At 40.6% G+C, this 27,334-nt stretch overlaps 1 protein-coding gene and 2 long non-coding RNA genes across 3 annotated transcripts in view; 1 reads left to right on the plus strand and 2 right to left on the minus strand.

Annotated features, from left to right (window-relative positions):
* CAPN9 (calpain 9) overlaps positions 1–13,606 on the plus strand; it is a 120,320-nt gene extending 106,714 nt beyond the window's left edge. Inside the window, exons 19-22 of the mRNA XM_069064898.1 lie at positions 1,063–1,141; positions 4,180–4,296; positions 10,693–10,751; positions 11,266–13,606. Coding sequence (XP_068920999.1) covers positions 1,063–1,141; positions 4,180–4,296; positions 10,693–10,751; positions 11,266–11,292 — 282 coding nt within the window. The 3' untranslated portion in view covers positions 11,293–13,606. The remainder of the gene's footprint in view (positions 1–1,062; positions 1,142–4,179; positions 4,297–10,692; positions 10,752–11,265) is intronic.
* LOC138143658 (uncharacterized) overlaps positions 1–27,334 on the minus strand; it is a 97,392-nt gene that overhangs the window by 30,149 nt on the left and 39,909 nt on the right. The gene's annotated exons all lie outside the window — the stretch shown is intronic.
* The window catches only part of LOC138143659 (uncharacterized), a 71,632-nt gene that overhangs the window by 16,885 nt on the left and 27,413 nt on the right, over positions 1–27,334 (minus strand). The window contains exon 3 of the long non-coding RNA XR_011163773.1: positions 4,200–4,379. This is a non-coding gene — a long non-coding RNA (uncharacterized lncRNA). The remainder of the gene's footprint in view (positions 1–4,199; positions 4,380–27,334) is intronic.

The raw sequence follows: 27,334 nt of genomic DNA on the forward strand, positions 1-27,334 counted from the left end.
AATAGTCTACCGGAGTGCTAGTCCTTTATAAGGTTAGGAGTGAAAAAAGAAGAAAATTGTTCAGTTATTAATTATTTGGGGGCATCAACATACCCTTACAGAAAATTTTGTCTTCCTGACCCTTACCTGAAGTTGTGCTTACATCAAGTGAGAGCAAGAGTTGGCAATCACCTGGATAACATGTTGAATGGTACTGGTTAGGTACCATCTTTGTGTTTTTTTTTTATTTGGGGGGTCTTTTTTGGAGGGGGGAAGGCAAGGTAATTGGGGTTAGGTGACTTGCCCAAGGTCACACAGCTAGTAAATATCAAGTGTCTGAGGCTGGATTTGAACTCAGGTCCTTCTGACTCCAGGGCCAGTGCTCTATTCACTGTGTCACCTAGCTGCCCCTTATATACCATCTTTGAGAGAGCCAAAAGGTTAGCTTCTGTTATAGAGAGGAGGATTTTAAAAAAACAAACAACAACAACAAAAAAAAAAACTCAGGGCAGCTGGTGGCACAGTGGATAGAGTACCAGACCTGGATTAAGGAAGACTCATGTTCCCAAGTTCAAATCTGACCTCAGACACTTATGGGCTGGATGGCCCTGGGCAAATTATTTAACCCTGTTTGCCTCTGTTTCCTCATCTATAAAATAAGCTGGAGAAGGAAATGGCAAATCACTCCACTATCTTTGCCAAGAAAACCCCAAATGGGGTCACAAAGAGTTGAGCATGACTGAACAAAATCAAATACTTCCTAACAATGAGAACAATCTCAAAATGGAATGGGTGACCACAGAAAGTAATGAGTTTTCCTTCACTAGTGGTCTTCAAGTGAAGTGAGGCAATGTGGTACACTAGAAAGCTCCCTGAATTTGGACTAAAAGACTGAGTTCAAATTCCTGCTCTGTGACATCACCTGGGGAATTTAGGCAAATTGCCAACCTCTCTGGGGTCTCAGTTTCTCCTCTATAAAATGAAAGAGTTGTTCTACATGTCCTATTAGGTCCCTTCCAGTTCTAGAACCATGATCCTATGATCCCTTCTGATACTGACATTCTGCAATTCCTTCCTGCATAGAATATCTTCCTTCGATTCGATGTTGACAGATCTGGAACCATGTCCTCCTATGAGCTGCGGCTAGCCTTGAAAGCTGCAGGTAAAATAGAAGCATTTTGGCTTTTAAGGAGGGGCACCAAGGGAAGACAGTGAGTGAGCAGGAATCAGTGCTATGTTGAGGAAATGCAGAGCAAAACAATGATGTTGCAAGAATAAGCTCACTCTGAGCCAGAGGGGGTGTACACCCCCCTTCTGATGGTTGCTCTCACATTGCATGGAGCTCAAGGGGCTGCAATGCAGCTTGTGGCTCCTCTAATTCTCATATTAGGCTGTTATTATTTGTTATTCTAGACTTTAGCATCCCATGGTCATGCGGCCCTTTGGCTTTGGTTAATGGTAATCACAAAGGTAGCTGCAATGTAGCACACTTGTGCATGACTATTATCATGGAGGCCATCCCACCATCTTTCACATTAGAAGAGTGTGAATTCTATGGCTCTGCCACTGAACAGGTAGGAAAATTGGGGTAAGTCATTTTAGCCCTTCATGTGGCACAATGGCAATAGTACTAGCTCTAGAGTCAGAGAACCTGGGTTTAAACCCTATCTCTGGTACTGTATAACCTTGGCTTAGTCACTTAAAATCTATGAGCTGGGGGTGGCTAGGTGGCACAGTGAAAAGAGCACTGGCCCTGGAGTCAGGAAGAACTGAATTCAAATCCAGCTTCAGACACTTAACACAAAAATTAGCCATGTGACCTTGGGCAAGTCACTTAACCCCAACTTAACCTTCCTCCCTCCAAAAAGGGAATAAATAAATAAATTCTATGGGCCTCAGTTTCCTTATTTATAAAATGAAAAGATTGGAGTAGATGGTTTCTGGAGTCCCTTCAGCTCTAATTCTATGCTCCTATAGTATTAGCCAAATAATATTTATAAAGCTCTTAGCACAGTGGTATATGGTAGAACTATATTTATATAGTAGGAATTATATTATATTATGGGCAGTTAGGTTGTACAGTGGATAGAGCACCTGCTCTGGAGTCAAGAAACCCTGAGTATAGGGCAGCTAGGTAGCACAGTGAATAGAGCACTGGCCCTGGAGTCATGGAGGACCTGAGTTCAAATCCGGCCTCAGACATCTGACACTTAACTAGTTGTGTGACCTTGGGCAAGTCACTTTACCCTAATTGCATTGCCTTTAAAAAAAACAAACCAGCAAAACCAAAAGCTATCTTTCTTCTTGTATACCCATAAGGTGAAAATAAAGGAAGGTAGAAACTCTCAGGAGCTTGGTCAGCAGTTTTTGCCTATAGGTACATCCCAAGGTCCTGTTTACCCTTTTCATCCCTGGGGATTCCCTTCCAGGAGCAGCAGCTGTAGATGGAAGGCCTTTGCAGAGGACAAAGTGAAAGAAACCTGGGTCTTGAATCTGACAGAGAGGAAAGTGTAAAAACTATGTTGCTTATGGCTAGGTCTTCCAGACATGAACTTTATAAAAATGGATACATCTCTTCCTCCCTCTCTCCTTAACAGTAACTGAGAAGGCAAAAAGATCCTAGTGATTAGTTGTATATAATATTCTTGTTTACCCATTTGCAACCCTTCCAGCAATTTGCTGAAAACTGAGAAAGCAGGCAGAAACAAAAGGAGACAAACATTCCGAAACTTTAGCATACATATCTTGCAGGGCATGTTTAATGTGCATTGCTCATTTCTTAAAGTTTGTAAAGTGTGAGCCAGCAGAGATTCTCCCTAGGAAATATCTAGCTTTTAGGAGTCTCTGACAGCATCTGACTCCAATGTCCATGGGAAACATCTGCTTCCTCTGCAGGTATCCACAGCTGGAGTGCCAGGGATGTTGGTGCATTCTGTATGTTGCCAAGCAACCCTGAAATGGGTGCTAGGACATAACTAGGGATAGCTAACCTGGAACACAGCCTTGGATGTCAGGAGTCAGGACCTTTGTTAAGAGTAGAGTGGAGTTGGTATGGCCACCCACTTGGATGGTACTTCCTGGAAAGTCAAGAGGTCCTCAGGGTGGATGCTGGTGTCATCATCTCAATATGACAGTACCAAATTCATGAGAGTAGTGGAAAATGCACTGAACTTGAAGTCAGGAGAGACCTGAGTTTGAGCTGTACCTCTGGCACTTAACTAGCAGTGCAACCACAGGCAGGTCTTTTGATCTCTCTGAGCCTCAGTTTTCTTATCTGAGAAATGGGGATAATAATTGTACCAATCCTGCAGGGTTGTTATGAGGATCAAAAGAGAAAGTGTGTGTAAAATGCTTTGCAAACCTTAAATAACTATATAAATGCCAATCATATTATATTGAGAGGCAGAGAGCTGGCTTTGAAACCAGGACAACCTGAATTCAAATCTTACCTCTGATAAATACTGTCAATGTGACCCTGGACAAGCCACATAACCTCTTAGTGGTCTAGGTAGGTCTGTTCATAAAAAATGTTAGACACTCCCAAGTGCTGCTAAACTGGATTAAATTGAAATTAGGAAATATTTAGCAAAACAAAAATACAATAGAACATAGATAATGTTAATATGTGTTTTTCTAAGTCAATATGAGGCAGCTGGGATTCTTAGTAACCCCCATTTTATATGATTTTTTTTTTTTGCTTTTTGGAGGGAAAAGGTAGGGCAATTGGAGTTGTGACTTTCCCAAGGTCACACGGCTAATTTTGTGTTAAGTGTTTGAGGCTGGATTTGAACTCAGGTCCTCCTGACTTCAAGGCCTGTACTCTATTCACTATACCACCTAGCCACCCCATTTTATATGAATTTAACATCTACATTGTAGAAGAGATGTTGGTAACTGTGTTGGTTGATGGAGTTCCCTACATCAATGAAATAAGAGAACTAGTCCCTATCCCTATAACTATCATATCTTTGGAAGTCTTGCATGTTGGGTCAGGTTGTGAGCTGCCCAAAGACTGAAACTTAGAGGAAGTTAAAGGATCAAAGGAAACTAAAAGATTACAAAGCTGAAGGATCAAGATCAGTTAATAAATAGCACCATTCCTGACAGCACCTTCTGAGTGGTCCCTATTTTCTCTTTTATTCCTGTATCAAAGGGCATACCTTAATCCCCTTTGTTGCTTACAAGTTCTGTTTTTTCCAGGCTTCCAGCTGAACAATTACCTTTTACAGCTAATCGTCCTAAGGTATGCTGACGAGCAGTACCAACTTGACTTTGACGATTTCCTCAACTGTATGATCCGGTTAGAGAATGCAAGCCGTGAGTATCTTTCTTGGCCAATGTCCTTAGGATCACATAGGGCATGGTCCGATCTGGGCTGCATCCAATCCCAATCTCAACTGCTGAGACATATTGCAATCACAAGTAAGAGACAGAAATTGTTGAAATAAGAGGTGACATTTATATCACTTCAAGACCTGGAAGTTCAGGTCTTTTAATAGATGTTGTTTAGTGGTTATGTGATACAGTGGAAAGCAGAACTGGATTTGGAATTAGGGGATCTGGGTTCAAATTTTACCTCTATCTCTTATATCTAATGTGACTTTGGGGATGTCAACCTTTAGGGGCCTCTGCTTCCTCATCTATAAAAATAAGGGAATTTACCTAGATGACTTTTGATGTCCCTTCTAGCCCTAAATCTATAACCCCAATTAGTGATTCTTAATATAATGGATGAAAATGCTTATTCATCTATAGCGATGCTACTGTATTTGAAAGATGTTACATTTAGGGGCAGCTAGGTGGCATAGTAGAATGCTGGCCCAGGAGTCAGGATATCCTGAGTTCAAATTGACCTCAGACATGTAGTAGCTGTGTGACCCTGGGCAATTCACTTAACTCCAATTGCCAAGAAAGGAAGGAAGGAAAAAATGAAGGAAGGAAGGAAGATGTTAATTTGTGCAAACTGTGCAAATCTTAGGAGACTGTCATGTTTTAGGTCAAAGTTCATTACAACTAATACCATTATGACAAAAATTTATTTTAATAAAATAAGTTTTAAATCCCATTGATAACCTGCTTATCTTACAATGCTACATATACAGTATGTTCCTGACAAATATTCATTGCTCATAATTAAATATTTCCTCAGGGCAAAGGCTTTTTGATAACAAAGAGTGTTATCTCTCATGATAACTCTCATGACTATAACTTAGAGTCATATAGTTGGAAAGAACCTTATAGGTAATCTAGTCCAAACTCCTTATTTTGCAGAAAAGGAAACTAAGACCCAGAGTGCTGAAGTCACTTGGTCAAGTTCTCATGGCTAGTTATGGCAGAGCTGGAACCTGAACCAACATCTTCTAACTAAAAAGTCACTTCCCTTTCTACCCTACCACATGTTCTGTTTTTTTATTTTCTCCATCATTTTAATAAAAAGCAATGGCTGTGTTTGGAGGCTAATTAATGCTACATAATTGGTCATGACTTAGGAAAAGGTTCTAGGAGTCATAAATGGTACCCCAGAAATCTTGGCCCAATGACCTGCTTTAGCCAAGAAGGGCCACCAAAATGCTGGACATAATTAGGAAGGGTGTTGGAAATAATGCAGAAGAGGTCTTCCTGCCTTTGGAAAAACCCCTTAACATCTGCACATAGAATAATGCAAAAAAGTTCCGATTATCATATACCAAGGAAGACACAGGGGAGCATGAGATAGTCTAGATAAAGACTACTAAAATGATTAAAGTAATGGAATGTCTTTTCTATTGGGAAAGGACTCTTCATTCTGCATGAAATAATGAACCATGTGGTTAAAGGGAACACAATATAATTTTTACCAAGTCTCCAAACAAGAGAATAGGAGAGTACTGCTTACAGTTTCAGAGTTTTGAGACAATAAGAATAAATACAACTTCCCCTAAAAAATGTCAAACTTATAGAACTCATTTCCCCAAGCTATGCAAGAAAGTAAATTACTGAGAAGTATGCTGGTGAGCATAGAAGTTGTTCTTCGAGTATATTTCCATCTACCTGCAGTATTGCCCTTTCTCACTCTGGGTTTATTTCAGTCTAAAGAACTATGGAAAGGTGTAAAAAAAAGATTCAAGAAACTTTTAAATAAATAAAAAGGATTTTTTTTTGTTTTAAATAAATATATAGCTGACAGATCCATAACGTCTTATTAAGGGAAACAAGAATGTTTGGAGATATGTCTTCTGACCTCCAAGACTGGCATGCAGGAGGGCAACCCTGCCTTCCAACAAAATGTTCCTTTGGGATCATACAGATTTCTGGCTTAAAAAGAATATGATTCTGACTTAGAGATATGATGACCTGGGGTAAGGGGAATGAAGCATAAAATTTCAAGAAAAACAAAAACAAAAATTTCCACCAATGATTTCCTGGAGCTACTTTCCCAGCTCAGGGGAAAAAAATTAAAATGATTTTCTAAAGTTTACAAAATATGTATTTCTCTGAACAAGTCAAGTCTTAATGCATTTTCACATTCCTAACTCTGGTGACTTTAATTTGTAAATGATACTAAATCAGTCCAATAAACAATATCACATGTATTTTAACTTTTCCCCAAATTTACATTAAATATTTTCTTTTATGGCCTTTAAAATGTTTGACTATTTTATAGGATCATAGATTTAAAGTTGGAAGGAGACATAGCTATCTAGGTCAAGTATCGTTTTTTTTTTTGTTTTTGTTTTGCTTTTTGGAGGGCAATTGGGGTTAAGTAACTTGCCCAAGGATACACGGCTAGTTTTTTTGTGTGGGTGTTAAAAGTGTCTGAGGTCGGAACCGAACTCAGGTCCTCCTGATTCGGGGCTGGCACTTTTACTCACTGAGCCACCTAGCCTCCTCTCAAGTATCTTTTGAGGCAAAAATAGGTTAAATAACTCATCCAAGGTCAAAAAAGCAATAAGGAATAGAGTCAGGATTTGAACCCAGGTAGGTCTTAATACTCCAAATTCAGCATATACTTTCCATTATGCCATGTTCTTCCATTCTTTTTCTATTTTCATGGGGAAAGTAGCTTCATTTTTTAATTATCTGGTATCTCTGATGTGGACTAATAAAAATACCCATTAGCAACCTTATGAGGGCTGTTTGGAGGTCTGAGAACATATCTGTTATGTTCTTCATGATTCTTCAGGGAACCATCATATCACAGTAACATTTCCTACTAATGAAACTTTCTTGATCTTCATGTTCTCTTGTTTTGAATTGTTAACTGCTATCTGGGTGACTTCCAAAACCAAAATGAGTTTATCTCCAATTTACAATATAAACATTCTTGTTGGAAGAAAGTATGAAGAAACTGGGTCATTGTTTTTCATGTCCTCTCCTCAGCCCCAGTTACTTCAAATGAAAAGTTTCTCTGAAAGCCAAGATCTGGAGTTCCACCACTTGGTCTGGTGCAATTTTCTAAGAATTTGATAAAAATATGTATCTTTTATGAAATCTTAAAGCATTCATTAATCAGTTACTCAAACAAATTGAATAAAATAACATTCCAAGTAAGATAGTATCAAGTAATGTTAAGAGGGCTATTTTAAAAGGGCCTCAAAGGTACTAAGGTGGGGTCATCTCCTCTCTCAACTTTATCTTGAGTTGATCAGACTCTAGTGAATGGATTCATGACCCCTAGCCTTAATCACTGAATGGGTGTTGCCTGAGTCTGTTATACTGAGTCATACTGAGACCTGTTAAAGACCTTAGCATAAAAAGGCCAAGGTCTTCCAGTGTATCCAGGGCCATCTGCAATTGTCTTAATCTGTATCTCCTGGGGCGGCCAGGTAGCACAGTGAGTAAGAGCACCAGCCCCAGAGTCGGGATAACCTGGGATGGAATCTGGGCTCAGACACTTAGCACCCACCCAGAAACACCTGGCTGTGTAACCTTGAGCAAGTTACTTAACCCCAATAGCTTAAAAAAAATCTGTATCTCCCCATTGGACCCAGATGGCTCCTGAGGATAAACTGAAGCTGGTGACTTTGTACTTAAATCCAATTCACTTGCATGTCATGGCATCACTTTCCTGATGTTATGGTCCTCTTCAAGAACAAAGGACAAACAGCAACAACAATATGACCCCCAACCCCAACAGGGTCCAGACTGGATTTGTAAACCAAAATGTTAGGTAATCTCTTAATGAGATACACACATTCTGAATAAACCCCAAATGAGTAAACACAAATAAGTGAAACCATTCAAGAAACCAAATTACTAAACAGAAGATTGCTTGGTGAGTAGGAAATCAAAGAAAAGGAATTGAATGTTCTTAAAGTATATTTCCACCACCTGAAGTATTTCTCTTTTCTACTCTAGGCAGGTGTATATCAGTCTAAATAACTGAAATTAGTCATCTAAGCTCAGAGCATCATCATTATAGGTCTATCTTGGAAATACTGTGACAGATTCTGAAGTGGACACTATCTCCTTTTGCTAGGTTTCATACGTGCCCAGATTTTGTGATTTCCACATTTCTATCTAATTGGAAGACCTTTCCAATAACTTTCCATCTCAGAGCAGTTTCCCTTTGTGTACCTTGCCAATGACCTGGTACTTATTTGCCTTAGGATGTATTCTCAGCCGTCAGCTCATCCCTACAGGCAGTCGGTGTGTCCAAGTTTATCCACAGTATGCATGTTCTGATTGGCCATACAGAGGAGGACCTGTTTCTATCCTTTATATGATTTACCTTTCACACAATCCCTGATGTCCATGCTATTTGGGGTGCCCTCAAGGCCACCTGTGGAATCTCTACTACTGAATTCAATGATCTTACCTCCAGGGAATGGAAATAGTTGACTAGAGATCCAGTTGTCTACCAAGCAGCAAGTTTATCCTGAAAAGCTGCCAAGTCCATGTTAGGTATCAGTGTTATTATGATAAGCTGTTCCCTGCTCCCTGTTTTCCCACCCCCACTCTCTCAATCCCCTCATGTTCTCATAATTTCTTTCCAAAAGAAACAAAGGAAAAGTTATACATTTTCCCAGTGCAAAGATATATGTGACCCATTTTGTTTATTATGTGACCAGATCTTGCCCACAGAAAAATTGAGAAACAGGCAAAGTTTTACTTGGGCAGCCTTCCATCTTCCCTTTGGCTACCACTTTTCCCCTCCCTCTCCTTGAGGGCTTATCTTGTCTCCCATTTCAGTCAGTCAGTCAACAAGCATTTATTAAGCACTTATTATTTGCCTTGAACTGTACACTGGGGATGCAAAGAAAGGGGAAGGGAGGGAGGGAAAGGGAGAGAAAGAGGAAGAGAGAGAGAAAGAGAGAGAGAGAGAGAGAGAGAGAGAGAGAGAGAGAGAGAAATAGCCCCTGTTCTCAAAGAGCTCACTGTCTAGTGGGGGAGAAAATATACAAACACCTATGAATAAACAAGATATTGTTTGTTGTTCAGTTATTTCTGACTCTTAGTGACCCCGTGTGGGCAAAGACATTGGAGTGGTTTGCCATTTCCTTCTCTAGCTCATTTTACAAATGAGGGAACTGGGACAGAGTTAAGTGACTTGCCCAGGATCACACATCTATTTGAACTGTGAAAGATAAGACTTTCTAACTTTCTATACTCTATCTACTGTGCCACTTAGTTGACCCAAAAAAGAAACCTATAGGATAAATTGGAAATAGTCAACAGATTATTATCATTATTGCTTTCAGGAATCTATCACAGCGCTGGCAGTAATGTCAGTCAATGATGGCTGAAGACCCTCCCTAGGGTATTTATTTGTCTTTTCACTGAGACAACTTGAAGGCTGAAAACTTTCAAGAAATAAAGGAGTGAGTCTCAAGTAGTGGGATTTCAAGCTTTGCCCGAAGCAATGGACAAGATATTTTGGAATAGAACAAATCTGGCTGGCATGCCTCAACTCATACCACTGTAGTGGCAACCACACTGGCATACCCAGTATGGCTACTAGCACAGGTTCTTAGATCTGCTTTATTAGAGACATAGCTGTTTAAGGAGTCAACAGTTCACTAGTTCAGGGGAAAAGTCAGCACCCTGAACTTCAGAGAAAATACAAGCAGAGAAATAAAGACCAACAGATAGGGCTCTGACTGCCTGAAACAATTATTCACTTTACATATTTCTCTGGGCCAAGAGAGTTTTCACATCTGAGCAGTCAGAGAGCTCTGAACAATCGGCCACTCAGACTCTTGACCAGGGAATCACAAGATCCTTCTCATAAGTAAACCCCCAAAGCAAAACACCAACTCAGAGTATATATACATTTCTCAGAGCCAGAAGGCATCACAACCCTCTTGACTCAGTGCCTAATTAGAAATTAGCAAAAGGTGTGAAAGCCTTCCTACAAGCAAGTCTCCCCCTAAGCAAGCTTCCCTTAATGGACTCCACCTGAGACCTATTAATGGGTGCGGAAGATCTTAAATCCTATTAACCTTACAACCACATAGGTGACCACCTAGTTCATTTACTTGTAAGGCTGCTTCATATGGTGCTAGTTTTGAGATTAAGTGGGATTCCACTGGCTCAAAAACCTACCCCAGGGCCATTTAATTGTACTATCCTTCTGAAATTTGTTGTCTGGAGCATTTGACAATCTGTCACTAGATGGTGCAATTCCCACAGAGTCTACTTGGGACTTGTTCTAGCTGATTTTTGCATTTGAAAATGATTAGGAACTTTGAAGAATTGTCTGTAATCAAGCTTTCCTGATGTCTCTCACTTTAGGGGTGTTCCAGGTTCTCAGTGCAAAGGACAAAGAGTATATTCAGCTCAATATAAATGAGGTATGGCTACAGTCAAAATGTCCATGCAGAAATCTGTTTTCTTGTCCTGTTTTCCTTTACCTTTATTGTTCTTTCTTTCTTTTGCTTTTTTTGGAGGGGAGAAGAGGCAGGGCAATTGGGGTTATGTGACTTGCCCAAGGTCACACTGCTAGTAAGTGTTAAGTGTCTGAGGTTGGATTTGAACTCAGGTCCTCCTGACTCCAGGGCCAGTGCTCTATGCACTACACCACCTAGCCTCCCCTTATTGTTTTTTTTTTCCTGTCATTTATGATCCTCCTATCTATCCCCATTATAACTTCTCATTCTTTCTCTTGCTTATTCTCTCATATCCGAGGTCCAAAAAGCAAACTGTCCCAAGCCACCCTGTGAAACATACAGTAAACCAAGGAAGTTTGGCTTCTTATCTCAGTGACCTAGTGATGAAGACAAGATCAGGGGACATTCCCATGACTGCCAGAAAAGTTGGAGTAAAGTAGAAACCCTTCTAATTCTGTGTCTTTCCTTTTATTCTCAGTTTATCAGTCTGGCGATGAATATTTGAAGTGGCCCCTGGTCTGGATGTGAGTTCTCACCATATCGTGTGTTTTGGTCCATGAACCAAACAACTTTTTCCTAGGTGGTGCCCATGTGTCCACAAGAACTTTGAATGAAGTTTCCATGTTTTTTAATCCTACTTCTCACCTGATGATTCTTCTTAGCTTGGTCAATAATGAATGCCATACCCTCAGATAATGTTTCTTTTCTAGAGATGAAAGATTATCAAATGGGAATTTGTGGTGGTGGAGGGAGATGACTTGCCCACAGAGTAAGTCACCTCTAGTAATCATATGTACTTTATTAAGGATGATTCAGAGCTCCAACCCAGATAACCCTTGACTTCACCAAATTCTTAATTATTTCTCCCACCCCCATCAACCCTGCCACTTTGTAATTGCCCACAAGTGATTAAAAATCATCTGATAATGTTTCTAAAAATATTTGTGCTCATAATTAAGTATGCCCCTGTAAACATGTTTCATTTATGAAACAAAATGTTAGGGCATTTATAACTGTCCCTTTCTCATATCACAAAATCAAATGTCAATAAATGTAGTTTAGAACCACAGCTCTGGGAACACAAAGATTGGGTTCAATCTCCAGATTTTCTTAATAATAGTTCAGTAATTTCTGTGGCTCATTTTATCACTATTCCTGGAAACACTTGAATTTGGCTTTCTCCTAGGGAGCTTTAGTTCCCTTCTAAAACACCAGGCTAATAAGCCTTTAACCATAGAACAGGTTTATTCAAAGGTAAATAAAACAAAGAAGGTACTTGTACCCACTTCATGCTTTTTCCTTTCTCCCCAGTCCCTACAAACTCAAAGCATCACCTACTAAAGTCCCTGCCTCCTATATCGTTATTGAAGCCCCTTCTGCTAGTTCTGTCCTTCTCCCTGGGGTATGTGCTTCTTTATTAAGGTTTCTGTTGACTTTATCCTAATTCCAAGTGGCTTACTCCATTTTCTATTGTCCAGGCCATCTCCTACACAGTCCCATAATCATCTTAAGTTTTACAGCTCCCAGCCAGCTCCAGGAACTTATTCAGTACTCATTAAGTTGCTATTGCCTTCGATAGTACCTTGATCCAGGATGTGTGTGGGGTATTCAGGGAGCACTAGCATCTATGGATGAAGACTTGCTGAGCCCTTTTCAGGGCTGCTCATCTGCTGTTGGGGTCCACCTTTCACCCAATGCTCCTCTGTGTCTGCTAGGAGATGTCGTATGTACAGTGGCCATACCCTGATAAAACTGTCTCTGCATATGGGTTAAACCAGGTTGACAAGCCTCAAATTTGTCAATGAGTTAGGGGATGTCTACCCCAAACATGTGAAGACTTCTCCCAGTGGAATGAGTAGATGAGAATAGTTTGTTCTGACGGCTGTGAAAGCAGCGGAAGCAGGCACTGTGGAGAGCTTACAGTTTGGCCAGACATCAAAGACACCAAGGTCATCCACTGGATCCTGAGCCATTGCTGTTTGTCCTGCCACTGAACTTCAATGATACTGGAAGAGTGAGGTTGAGGGCTTTGTGTGACTCTGCCTCACTTAAACCAATTCATGTGCAAGTCAGGATATCACCTATCATTGATCCTCTTCTAAAATGAAGGACAAACACCTTGATCCAGACATCTTGTCTACCTAATGGATGACTTTTTGTAGTGGCAACCACACTGGCATATCCAGGATGGCTGCTAGCACAAGGTCTTAGGTCTGCTTTACTAGGGAAGATAGCTGTTTAAGGTTTTAATTACATTCACTAATTCAGGGGAAAAGTCAGCACCTGAACTTCAGAGAAAATGCAAGCAGAGAAATAAAGACCCACAAACAGACTCTGACTGTCTGAATCAACTACACACTTTACATACATCCCTGGATTGAGAAAACCTTTACATCTGAACAGTGGAGGAGCTCTGAACAAATGGCCACCCAGAATCTCCACCAGGGAGGGAATCACAAGATCCTTCTCATAAGCAAGCCCCCAAAGCAAAATACCAACTCAGAGTATATATACACTTCTCAGAGCCAGAAGGCATCACAACCTCTCATGACTCAGTGCCTAATTAGAAATTAGCAGAAGGTATGAAAGTCTTCCTACTAAGCAAGCATCCCCTAAGCAAACTGCCTTTACTGGGCTCCATCTGAGACCTATTAATGGGTGGGGAAGATCTTCTATCCATTAATATTACACTTTTCCACCCAGCAACCCCTGCTCAGAGCTCTTCACGTGCACCAGCCCTACCCATGAAAAGACAGGTATCATTTTGGATGAAACCTCAAACCAAAGATTTGGGCTGCTAATTAAAGACACTAAAACACAGATTCTTTCTTAGTGATTTCTCTAACCCAGCTATCTTCTTCCCTAACCACTAAGCCATATATTATGTGACCCACTGAGGCTAGCAGCCTCAAACCACCATGGATCCAGGATGGGAGAAAATAGTTCCAGTGAGCACAGCTCAAAGTTGAGGCTCCCAGGCAGAACTGGGGACAAAGATCCAGACTACTTAGTCACTTTCTTCTGAGGAAGCTTCTCTTGAGTGCTCCCAATGCTTCATCCCTCACCAGCACCCAGCTCCAGAGCCCTTGAGATGCTATGACTATGAGAGTTATGAGAAGCTGTGACTATGACTATACCTTTTTTTCCCTTCCTAGAAGAAAAGGGATCTCTGAAGTCCCTCTCGGAGAACTGATAACAAATACTTTGTACTAATGTCTTTGTTCTTTAAGTGATAGGATATAAATTAGAAAGAACTAACTGTATTGTGTCCTTCAAGGGAGCCATGTTATGTAGTGGAAAAGGCACTAAGCTTGGGTTTAAATCCTACCTTAGACACATATTAGCCATAAGACCCTGGAGAAGTCACTTAACCTCTCTGTGCCCCAATTTCCTCTGCTGAAAAATGAGGAGATTGGATTAGATGACCCACTAGGTCCTTTCCAGCTCTAAATCTATGACCTTTGTCAGAGCACTGGTTCCATTTAGATTATGAAGCCAGAAACAAGCAATATCCTGGGACTAAACTCCTTAGAGTTTACCCTCAACCTGAATTTTCTGTCCCAATGCTGACATCCAGAGGCCCAGGATGGTTTTTCATCCATCTCAATACAGTGGAATATATTTACCTGCCACAAAATAATATCATATGTGTTATTATGTGGAACCTGAAGATATACATTCTCTGCTACATTTAAGTAATAAGTGAGATGTCATGCTACCCTAGCGCTTTTCATTGTATCATATGAACATGAGATATCACAGCACACACAAACACATACCTACATACATATATATGTGTGTATGTATGTATACAGCATTAGATTATGTATATATCTTCCCCTATAGCATATAACACTAGAGAAGTAAATGGCAAACCACTCCAGTATCTTTGCCAAGAAAACCCCACAGACAGTTGGTGTGATGTGACCATGGGCTCACAAAGAGGCAGACACAACTGAACAATTGAACAGAAGAGCAAGGAGCATATGAGCTCCTTCTAGGCAGGGACTATTCCATTTCTTAACCATTATACCTATGTGCTCTACAACTCTGTCTATTAATGCAAAGTTCCTACAGATGGTTTTGAACTAAGGGAGCTTTCCTACAAGGCTAGAATTCATCCCCTGGCATTGTTAGTGTACAGCATATCTAAGCCCACGATTTGCCCTCTTTGGGAGGGCAAAAGAACTATTCATTTATTCATCCATTTACCCAATAAAAATTTATTAAGCACCCACTTTGTATGAGCCCTAGAGAATGCAGTAGAAGAGGCCATACTAAGCAAGAGAGTGTCAGTCTGGTGGAGGCATGTATGAGAAATGTACATATGAATGGACTAAAGATCTGTTACAAAACAATTGATGAGCTTTAGCATAATATAATTTAATCCAGCCACCAAGTACAGAGGGATTGTGTAGCAAAGGAATATTCAAAGGGGAATGTGTTATGCATGTGTCTTTTTCCCTTCCACAAATTCAACTGGGGAAGAAAGTCCCAGACAGCTTTAAAAACATGGCTAGGGCTCCGGAAATTGAAGCCATAACCATAACATGAATGCTTATGTTGAGAAAGCACTCTAAGGCTGGCAGATTGTTTTACATGTGTTATCTAACATGATCCTCTCAACCCTGTAGGGTAAGTGCTCTTACCATCATCTGCCATTTGATAGAGGAGGAAATGGAGGTCCTGAGAAGTGGCAACTTGCCCAGGACCAAATGGCCAGAAAGTGTCTGAAGCAGAATTTCAAACTAGGTCTTCCTAAATCCAAGTCCAGCACTATTCATATGCTTCTCAATGAGATGAGCTTTAGGACCAGATCTTGGTCTTAATGGAGGTGATGAAAACAGGTTGATGAAGAGGTAAGGGGAGATCATTTGAGGTAGGAAAAATGGCATGCTTTAAAGCACAGAGATGGGAGCAAGCAAACTGTGCTTGCATGAAAGGAAGAAATCTAGTCTGACTGAAACAAATCATGCCATGCTAGAGAATAGCACAGAATTGTAAAATCTCAGAACTGGAAGGCACCTGAGAGGTCATCTAGACCAACACTGACCTTAATAAGAACCCTGTCTAACAGCACTTTAAAGTTTACAAAGCACTTTACAAATATCATCTCTTTTATCTTCACAACAACCCTGGGAGGTAAATGCTATTATTCTCATTTTTATAAATGAAGAAACTGAGGTAGACTAAATTAAAGGTAAAACTAAAGGTAAATTAAGTGATTTTCCCAAGGTCATACAGTAAGGACCTGAATTTGAACTGGAGTCAGGAAGACTTGAATTCAAATCTGACCTCAGGCACTTACTAGCTGTATGGCCCTGGGCAAGTCACCTGTCCCTGTTTGCCTCAGTTTCCTCATCTGTAAAATGAACTGGAGAAGGAAATGGCAAACTACTTCAGTATCTCTCCCAAGAAAAACCCCAAGTAGATTCATGAAGAGTCAAACAGGACTGAGAAACAACTAAAAAAAAAACCCCAACTTCCTTGCCTAGAACTAGTAGCCTACAATATTCCTGATAATGATCACCAAGCCTATGCTAAATGACCTTTAGTGAAGAGCCTGTTAACTTCAAAGGCAGGTCATTTCACTTTTAGACAGCTCTTATTGTATCTCCAAGTTTTTCATTTTAGAAAGCCTAAATCTGCCTTATTGCAACTTTCCATCCTTTGTTTATAGTTCTGGGGCCAAAGAGAACAAGGGTAATCCCTCTTTGCACATGACAGTTTTTCAAATACTTATAGACAGCAATCATGTTTCCCCTGAAAGTCTTCTCTCCTCAGGCTGATCCCTGCCAGAGCCTAGAGACAATCCTCACATGGCATAGCATTGAGGTCTTTTGCCATCCTGACACCTTTCCTCAGGATGCTCTCCAACATGTCAGTGTCCTTCCTAAAATGTGGCTCCCATAACTGAACAATCTAGTTATAGTCTCAGGAGGGAAGTAGCATTTTAGAGTGGATCTTTGGGAAAAGATGGGGCATGAGGATAAAGATTTAGGACTCATCTGCAGGAAGATAATAACTAAACCCATGGAAGTAAACGAAGTCATCAAGGAAAAGAGAAGAGGAAAGAAAAGAAGAGAGGAGAGGAGAGGAGAGGAGAGAAAATACGAGAATAGAGGGAAATGACAGGGGACAGGAGGGGAAGGAAGGGAATGGGGGAAGGAAGAGGAGGGAAGGGGAGGAGAGAGAAGAGGAGGAAGGAGAGGCAAGAGGAGAGAAAGAAAAGGAGAGGGGAGGAGAGGGAAGGAAAAGGAAAGGGGAAGGAGAAAGGAATGTGTATTTAAGCATATAGTGTACCGTAGTATAGTAGGAAAAAAAATATCTGGCTCTGGAATCAGAAGATCTGAGTTCAAATTTTGCCTCTAACACCACCTTTGTGATCTTGATAAGTCACTTAGCTTCTCTGGGACTGTTTCCTCATCTATAAAATAAGGGCTTTTGAAGTCCACTCCAGATCCAAATTTAGGAGAGTATGTGAATCAGCAGTCAACAGGGGAGGAGTAGAGAGGATGAGGGGAGAAGAAATAACACAAGAATGCAACATCACAGAAACCAAGGGAGCAGAGAGTATCAAAGAGTAAGTGTTCAAATGAATCAAAAGGTACAGGTGGTTGGGGTCAGGGAAAAAAGTCAAGAAATATGGTGATAAGAAACTCATTAGTGACCTTAAAGAGAGCAGTTTCAGTAGAATGATGCAGACAGAAGTCACATTGCAAAGGCTGAAAATTAAGTGGGTGGCAAGGAAATGAGACAGAATATGGACTGCACTATCTAAAAGTTTAGCTCTGAAATGAAAGAATAGGATGATTCTAGAAGAAAGGACAGAATATCAATCTATTAAAAACTCAAGAAACTGCTGACCAAGGTGCCACTATACAAAAGAAATCTTTACCTATCAGAGGGAGCTAATCCCAAAGGAGTGTGTGGTTTAGCAATGGGTAGCCAAATTCTGCCCTTCATAATGCCTTGAACCATGCATCTTTCTCAGGGTGCTGATATACTTCCTTGTCTGTATATGGCTTTGTCTTGTAGAGAGACATGGCTGGCAGAGTGGCAGATGCCAGAGAGGGGCTTAGCTTGAGCATGTGACTCAGAGGCTTTATGTGGTTCCAAGCCCTGTGTCAGCTCAACAGGGGGACTGAGGGCTTGATTACTGGAGGAAACAAAGCTGCTTTCTGCCTGAGAGCTGATCCCTGTGAGCTGGAGCTGAGAGCCACTGGCAAAGGACAGCGTGAAGGCTGTTGGCAGCTTCACTGTCTAGGCAGCTGTGGCTGAGTTGTGAATAAACAGCAGACAAAGTAAGCTTGCTACTGATATCTGTCTGGACCCTTTCCTCAACTCCAGAATTCCTCTCTAAAACAAAACAGTGATTAAAAAAACCCAAAACCGTTTTCTCCTTGATAGCATAATGGAATAGGCTAAAATTGTGCCAGTGGTGGTACTTGTGATCCAAAAGGCTTACTTACAGTGAGAAAGAAGACCTTACCCTGTCCAGGAAAAGACGTTCCCAACCAGCACACCCATGCATCAGAAATGGGGAGATTGTAGTGGAAAGAAGACCTGCTCAGGAGTTAGTCTGGTTTTGTCACTACCAGAGTTGTGCAACCAGGAGTAAGGCACCTCATTTCTCAAGGTCTCAGTGACCCCCTCTGTAAAAAGATGCATCTGGACATAACAGTTCTTAGGGCCCTTCCAGCTCCAGCATTCTATGTATTTTTGTCTAACCCTCCATTGTAGGAAGCTAGTTAGTCCTGGCCCAACCTAAGGCCAGAATGGGTTCTTACTCAGTCTTTTCAAAGCCTACATCTGGGGGATTAGTTTGTGGCAGCCCTAGCTGGTCCAGATGGTTCCTGGGAAACCAGCTCATTCCTCAACCAAGATCAAGATTTTTCTAGGATTGGCCCAGAGGATTATAGTCCCATCTGAGTGATGTCTGGACCTGATCTAGTTTCTAAGGAATGCTTTGTCCAAAGGGAAAATCTGGGGTCAGGACAGAAAACCCAGAATAGCCCAGAACCAGATGAATCTTTTGGTTTGTGAGTGGGCTTAGGGAGGGAATAGACAATGGGTCACTCACTAGACACATGCTCGATAGTGTTTGACATTTTGTCAATTATTGCTCAGTATTCTACTAGAGGACTTGTCTTTCAGATACCATAAATTTCAGGCATATAGAAGAGGCCTTGCTGAGCCAATACATACTGTGGTAAAAGCCCTTGATAGAAAACAGGTGCATGGCTCATCTTCTGAACAAAAGAGTTATAGTACAGTTCACAGACACCCTACGTGGAATTTAGTCAATGCAAAAAAAAATAATAAAGGATTATAATAACATTTCAAAGCAACATTCAGGAAACATGGAAACCTGGAAAAGCCAGAAAACTTGGTGAAGTTGCCTCAAGAGCACTGTGATTATATTTGTTGATGGGTACTATTTATTTCTTATTTTATTATTTAAAATTCCAGAATCATTATTTAAAAATCAGACAGCATTATATATTTCACATAGTGATATTTCTTTTGAAAGTATTAGATAACTGTATATAGAGAAATGGACTTCTCATAGAAGAAGTCAGCAAAATAAATCTGAACTACAATATTCCATGGTATACCTGTGATCAAAGAATTTAAAGTTGGAAAATATTTTAGATTTAGTCCATTCTTTTCATTTGAAAGAAAAAGAGTTGGAAGCAAACTTGAAGATCTGTGGAGTGGAAAAAGCACTAGAGTTGGAGTCAGAGATCTTGTGTTCATATCCAGGCTCTGTTACTTTTTGATTGCAGGAGTATGACCTTGGGCAAGTCACAACTCTGTCAGCCTCAATTTCTCATTGCTAAAATGAAAGGGTAAGGGGCAGTTAGGTGGTGCAGTTAATAGAGCACCAGCCCTAGAGTCAGGAGGACCTGAGTTCAAATCCAGCCTCAGACACTTAATGCTTACTAGTCATGTGACCTTGGGTAAGTCACTTAACCCCAATTGCCCTACCATCCCTCCTCCAAAAAGAAAAAATAAAATAAAATGAAAGGGTGAGACTAGATGACTCCTAAGATTACCTTGGGCTCTATGAACACTGATCCCATTCTATCTAAACTATTTACAATAAGAGTTTTTAGCCTGGGATCTGTGAGTTTGTTTTAAAAAATATTTTAATAATTGTGTTTCAATATAATTGACTTCCTTTATAATCCTATGTATTTTATTTTATGCATTTTAAAACTTTTTTTTTACCTGCCCAAGGAATCTGTTGTGGTGGGTGAAAAATTAAATAACTGAGGAAACAAAGATTTGAACTTTGGAGCATATAGATTTATTAAACAATGCATGGCAATTGCCAATAATCAAGATCAATCGCCTTCTTCAGCTTTTGCATTGAACCCCAAATATAGGAGGAGACAGACTTTTATACATTAAAAACAATTAATCAAATAAGGTCAATTAATTAAAAGGAAACATTACAACTTCAGCAATATGATTTCTAATTGGAGAAATGATCAGAGACTTTCCAAGTTGGGAGGGGAAAAGCAAACAGGTGAAATTCCCTGAAATCACAAAAAGAGGTGACCAATTCCCTGCAAGTGTCTGTATACAATCAAAGGAACATGGGAACAATAACTGACTGATTAGTATGGGGCCAGTTTTTAGATAAGACATGTAGGCTGCTTGAGATATACAATTGTCAGAAAACTTCACATTTTTCTTTGGACCTGAGTTTCTGATCAGCACAACCTAGGTCTTTAGTTAAGGGTCTCTAAGCAAATGGGTACAGGTGGTCTAACAACCCAGTCCCATGCAGGTTTAGGTTCATATAATGCAATAAAGTTGTGTCCCAAGTCCCACAGTTAAATGACGTTTTCTCACAAGACAGAAGTTGGGCTAAACCCATAATTGAATGGAAAGAGAACCTGAACTAGCTCCAGAACTGAGTCACAAGGCAGTCTGTGTGCTTCTCTTGATTCTCACAACTGACTGCTTGCTTTCCTAATCTCCTCACTTCCATCACCATTATACCAAAAAGGTTAATCACCCCTGACTTGTAATAATCTCTTGGTTCTATTTGATGATCTCCAATGATGGCTGACCACTGCCTCCTATGGCAATTTTTACTTTTTCACAGCTCAAGTTGTTAGGAAGTTTGTTTGTTTGTTTGTTTGTTCGTTTTCTCTTAAACAGAAATGAAATTCACTTCTTTGCAAATTCTACCCAATTCTCCTTACCTTGTACTCTAGGACTAAACAGGACAATTCTAGCTCCTCTTCCACATGAAAGTCTTTCAAAAACTTGAAAACATCCATAATTTCCCCCTCTCCTCTTGTCCTACCTACCCCTGCCCTGACACAAATAAGTTTCTTCCCAGACCTAATATCCTAGGTTCTTTCAATCATGCTGGGTATGACATAGTCTCCATTTCCTTTATCATTTTGGACATCTTTCTCTCTACTTGTTCCAACTTCTCAACATCCTTCCAAAATGGGGTGCCCAGAACAGAAAAAAATACTCCCGATGTGGCTTGATAAAAGCAGAGTATAGTGATGTCCTCTCCTCTGATGTCCTGGATACAAGGCATCTATTCATTTCTCCAAAGACCATGTCAACCTTGCTCAGACTACCTCGTCTCATTGTTGACTTATAGAAATTTTGTCCATCATTGAAGCCTCTTGGTTTTTTAGGATACTGAATTTTCATTTGTTAGGCTAGCCCTACCTCACAACTTCAAGTTCTTTCAATTCAACAAATGTTTATTAAGTACTTCCTATGTTCTGGTCTGTGCTAGGTGCTGGGAATGCTGAGCTGAAGATAAGAAGTACCCTCTCCTCAGTCAGTCAGCCAACTAACATTTAGTAAGCACCTACTATGTGCCAGGAACTGCACTAAGCACTAGAGATACAAAGAACAGTAAACAACAACAACAAACAAGCAGTCCCATGTTAAAGAAGTTCATAGCCTGATGAGAGAGACCACATGCAAACAACTAAGTACAAACAAGATATATCTAGGATAAACTGGAAGTCATCTCAGAGGAAAGACACTAAGATTAAGGAGAACTCAGGAAGGCTTCTCATAGAAGGTGGTTATTTTAGGTAAGATTTGAAGAAATCCAGGGAAGCCAGGATGCAGAGATGACAAGGAAGAGAGAAGGGGAGGGGGGAGGGAGAGAGAGACAGACAGACAGAGACAGAGACAGAGACAGAGAGAGAATTTCAAGCATAGAGGACAGCCAGTGAAAATATTTGAACATGTAAGAAAAAGCACAAAGGCCAGGGTCACTGGATCATAGGGTACATGGATCCAATGCACCACCTAGCTGCCCCTGTGAAAGATTTTAAGTACCAAACACAAGATTTTGTATTTTCTCTTAGAAGACAGAGGGAGTCACTGAAACTTCTTGAGCAGATCAAAAAAAGGTCTTTGAATATGATCCAAACTGTGCTTTAGTAATGTCAACTGGTACTTGCATGAAGGATAGATTGGAGAAGGGAGAGGATGGATGCAGGAAGAAGGTTTTTGTCAATTATGAGGTAAGCAGAGCCTAAACTAGAGGAGTTGTAGTGTGGATAGGGAGAAGGGAAGGGAGGCTACATATATTGAGAAGGCAGAATATACAAGATAGCAGTTGATTGAATGTGATGGGTGAATGAGACTGAAATGCTAATCTGGGCTTCTAGAAGAATGATGCCACCCTCTATAGAAATAGAGAAGTTGGGAGGAGGGGTCAGTTAAGGGAGAAAGCTTAGTTTTAGCTTAGTTTTGTACATACTGATTTTGAGATGCCTAGGAGATATTCATGTGGAAATTTGGGACTGGAGCTCATGAGAGAGAAGAGGTTCTGGGGGGCACAGTAGATAGAATGCTGAACCTGGAGTCAAGAAGGCTCATCTTCCTGAGTTCAAATCTGGCCTCAAACATATACTAGCTGTGTGACCCTGGGCAAGTCATTTAGCCCTGTTTGCCTCAGTTTCTTCAACTGTAAAATGAACTGGAGAAAGAAATGGTAAACCATTCCAGTATCTTTACCAAGAAAACCCCAAGTGGGGTTATAAAGAGTCAGACAATGAATGAAATGACTGAAAAACATAGTGGAAACAAAGGGTGCTGATGAGATCACCAAGAGAGTAGAAGGGACAAAAGAGAAGGCAACAAGCAGAGTCCAGAAACACACCCACATGTGGAGGAGGGGATAATGATGAAGGAACAGAGCAGTCTCTGAAGAATTGAAGTTGAGGATCATTCAAATGGCAATACAACAAGGAGAGAATATAGTGAGAGTAAGCGATTGGCACAATACTTTATCAATGAAGAATCACCCAGAAGAAACAATGTAAAGAATGTTATCAAGTTAAGGTATGATTTTTGTAAAAAGTTGGTTTGATCATATTGTGAGAGGAGGGGAAAACCTTACATTCTCCTTTGGTATCCTCATGATGTCAAGAGATCTCAAGGAAAGTCCTCAGCATGTTGGACAGACCCCCTGTAGTAAATTTATGAGAGGTGCTGAATGAGAGTTGCATGTAGTAGGCAGGCACAGTTGGATAGAGGTCTGTATCATTGGAGCAAATGTGAGACCACAGGTTCATGAGAGTATTGGTATGCTGAAATATAGTTATGCTACATTACCATTTCAAATAAATTCTAATTCTTTTTTCAACTCATTGAAATTACAATTAGCCCTAAGCCCTCCCTCAACTCTTTTGACACCCACTAGAGTCACAATAAAGATGTATAGTGAGCAGTGGGTGATAGTCACCATGAAGGGACCTTATATTATATTAAGTGCACCTTATTTTATACAATACAAACATTTCTTGCACTCAGGATGAGCTACATCCTTGAAAAAGAAGATGCTTAAGGGAAAAAAAAACAATCTCAATGTATTCTTATTTTCTTTTTTTTTTTTTTTAAAGCAATTGGGGTTAAGTAACTTGCTCAAGGTTACACGGCCAGTTATTATTTCTGGGTGTGGTGCTGAGTATCTGAGCCCGGATTTGATCCAGGTCATCCCGACACTGGAGCCGGTGCTCTTACTTGCTGAGCCACCTAGCCGCCCCATATTCTTATTTTTCTAAGAAAATTATCATTATAATAGAATCCCCATTCTTTTCTTTGTCAGGATTTCCAAGGAAGATATGGTCCTTCTTCATTCCAAGGTTAGCCCTTATACTTTCACCCTTAAACTCATCTCCTTCCATATCTCTGAGAAACCTGATCCCTTGGTCATTTTCTTCCTATCTAGGTCACCTTCATTTTCTTCTTATCTACTGGTTCCTTCTCTGTTACCTAAAAACATGCCTATATTGTCTTAACTTTTAAACATCCTTCTCTTGACCCTACCACCACCTAAAAATAATAACTATCTATCTTCTCCGATTCATAGTCAAACTCCTAGAAAAAGATTACTACATGCAACTTAGTGACTCATATCTGGACATTTTGATTGTTAAAAGGGGCAGAAAAAAAATTAATGTAAGGAAAACTTATAAGATCAACTTGAGAAGAAATTCAGGATAAAATGATGAGAAGACAGACTGTTCTGAGGCAGAGACAGACAATTGCTTCTCAGAGAAATGTACTGAGAAACTATTTGAAAGCAGAGCAATGACTGAGGTACTCATGGTTACGAGACTTTGTGTGCCATCAGATCATCTGTGATTGTTCTCAGAATTCTGAAGGTTAGAACCAAGAAGTTGTAATATTGTAAAACTGTTTGGGGATTATGGGAAGATTATTTAAGGACTGCTGAGGTCATGCCTGACAAAAAGGCAAATCTGAATTTTACATTATAACTTAGAGATAAGTCACCGTTCTCCCTGATTTGAGACATTGAAAGTCAGGAGGACGAGTAAAGGGAAAGAGAAGAGAATGAGGAAGAGAAAGAAGGAGCAAGAAAGATGAGGAGCTGGGACAGCTAGGTAGTGCAGTGAATAGAGCACCAGTCCTGGAGTCAGGAGGACCTGAATTCAAATTTGACCTCAGACACTTAACACTTACTAGCCATGTGACCTTGAGCAAGTCACTTGACTCCAATTGCCCTGCCTTCCCCCCTGCAAAAAAAAAAAAACAAAAAAGATGAGGAGGAGAAAAAGGGTGAAAAGGAAAAAGAGGAGAAAGAGAAGGGAAAGAGAAAGTAGGAAGATGAAAATGACAAAGAGGAGGATGAGGAAGAGAAGAATGAAAAGGAAAAAAAGGGAGGAGACAAAGAAAAAGGGAGTGAAAATGGTGCATTATGTCAAATATTGTGTCTGGATTACATACCTTTTATGTCTCCCTCCATTACCCTACCTCCCACTCACTTCTCAGTCTCTTTCGATCTAGCTTCTGATGTCACTACTTGACTGAAACGGCTTCTGCAGTGTTAATAATCATCTATTGAATGTCAAACCCAATAGTCTTTTCTCAGTCCTCATTGTACTAGATATATTGGAAGTTTTTTTACGTTGTTGACTTCCTCTTTGTACCCTGCTTTCTCTTGATTCTACTCCTACTTAATCTGACTGCTCCTTCTCAATCTCCTTTGCTGGATCATTGTTCATGTCCTATCCCTTATGTATAGCTATCCCAGACCTTTTCTTCTCTATCATTTTGGATTTTAGGCATGTTGAATTTGAGATTAGTGGAAAATCCATAGTAATATAATAGACATAGAGCTGAGACTTCAAACATCATCTAATCTGACTCCTGCATTTTCTAGGTGAGGAAACTGAGGCCCATAGAGATGAACGAGAAGATATTTGCCTAAGGTCCTATGAAGAGTAAGTGGCAGAGCCAAGATGTAAGCCAAAATTTGAGTACTGCTTCCAAGGTCAATATTCTTTGCATTGTACCACTGTGTGCTATTAGACATATAGAACTTGAATTTGAATGGGAATTAGTGACTGGAGGGATAGATTCAGTAGTTATCAGTATAAATAAACTCTGAAAACAGAATGTTTTCTCTGAAAGAATAAGGAGAGGGACAAGCAGAAGGAAGATCAAGAAACATTTAGAGACTCTTCTCTATCTAAACACCCTTCTATACCCCTCTTTTAACCTATCCCTTCATACTCCCCTCTAAAGATGCCTTCTTTATCCTCTCCCCCTTCACTGTTCCCTTAAGGTTTTATTTCTTTTTTTAATTTAGAATATTTTTATACTCTTCTAGATGTATATGCATTTTCTCCTCTTAAACCCATTCCTGATCAAAGTAAATTTCCAGAAGTAACAGCCCACCTCCCCCATCTAATTCCTTTGTATTGGTTCTTCCTCTTGAACCTCATTTGTATAGAATAATTACACTTTTAGCTGTTCTTGAATGGTTTTACTTTATAAAGCCATATCATACTCAGGTCTACCCCAATCTTTCTTATAAGCTACCTAATTACTAGTAACAATCTTAAGGAGTCGGGATGGCGGGGTGGAGGCAGGGCCTCCCTGCTGCTCCGGCTTCTGCCCTCCCCAATCCATGTAAATTGGGGACTCTAAACAGACTTTGGAGCTGCAGAGCCCACAGGGTGACTTGGGGAGGCTGGCTTTCTGCTGAGGATGGCCGGCAGGCCAGCAGGGATCAGCCGCAGCCCTCTGGGAGCCAAGCCCAGCCACATGCCTGGCCAGCCGGGAGATTCTGGATCGTCAGCAGCTGTGGCTGTTTCCAGATTTATCAACACATAGATATGGGGGACGATGTGAGAGGTCAGTACAGTCTGGATTTTGGGACCCATTAAGAGGAAGTGTGTGGCTTTTGCCCCCGGGGCGAGATACCGGCACAGCCAGCCAGCGCCACATGGTGGCTTCACCTCCTGGCCTGTGGAGTGTAGGGGGACCAGGTGCCAGTCAGATGGGTGGTCGCTCTTGCTTTAGCCTTCTTGGATCTGGATTGTGGTCTGGGGTGGGGGTCCTGGGGTGTGTGTCCAGCTTGCCAGGGCATGTGGAGACCTCAGAGAGGGCACCTATCTAATACCTCTGGCAGCTGAGAAAACCCCAGCATTTGGGACGGAAGCTCCCCTGTCTGGTGGCAGAGTCCTACTGTGGCAAAAAGCCCAGGGGTCAAGTGACTGAGGGGCAACATGACCAGGCAAAGGAAACAAAGCAGACAGAAGATTCCAACATTACACTCCTATTTTTGGGACAAAAAGGAGGAAAGCATGGAACAGGAGGAAGACGGTGAAGTCAGAACTCCTGCACCAAAAGCTTCAAAGGAAAATACGAGCTGGTTACAGGCCATAGAGGACCTTAAGAAGCAGATAAGAGAAGTGGAGGAAAAATTGGGAAGAGAAATGAGAATGATGGAAGAAAATTATGAAATGAGAGTCAACAGCCTGACTGAGGAAAATCATACCTTAAAAAAAAAAACTAACTCAAATGGCAAAAAAAGGCTCAAAAAGGCAATGAGGAGAAGAATGCCTTAAAAAGCCGAATTTGCCAGATGGAAAAAGAATCTCAAAAGCTCAATGAGGAGAATCATTGCTTCAGAATTAGACTGGAGCAAATGGAAGCTAATGACTTTATGAGAAATCAAGATGCTGTTAAACAGATCCAAACAAATGAAAGAATAGAAGGCAATGTGAAATATC

Source organism: Petaurus breviceps, unplaced genomic scaffold, assembly GCF_028583685.1.
Source record: "Petaurus breviceps papuanus isolate PSGF00001 unplaced genomic scaffold, PetGlider_PUasm1.0 90650, whole genome shotgun sequence".
Taxonomy (NCBI): domain Eukaryota; kingdom Metazoa; phylum Chordata; class Mammalia; order Diprotodontia; family Petauridae; genus Petaurus; species Petaurus breviceps.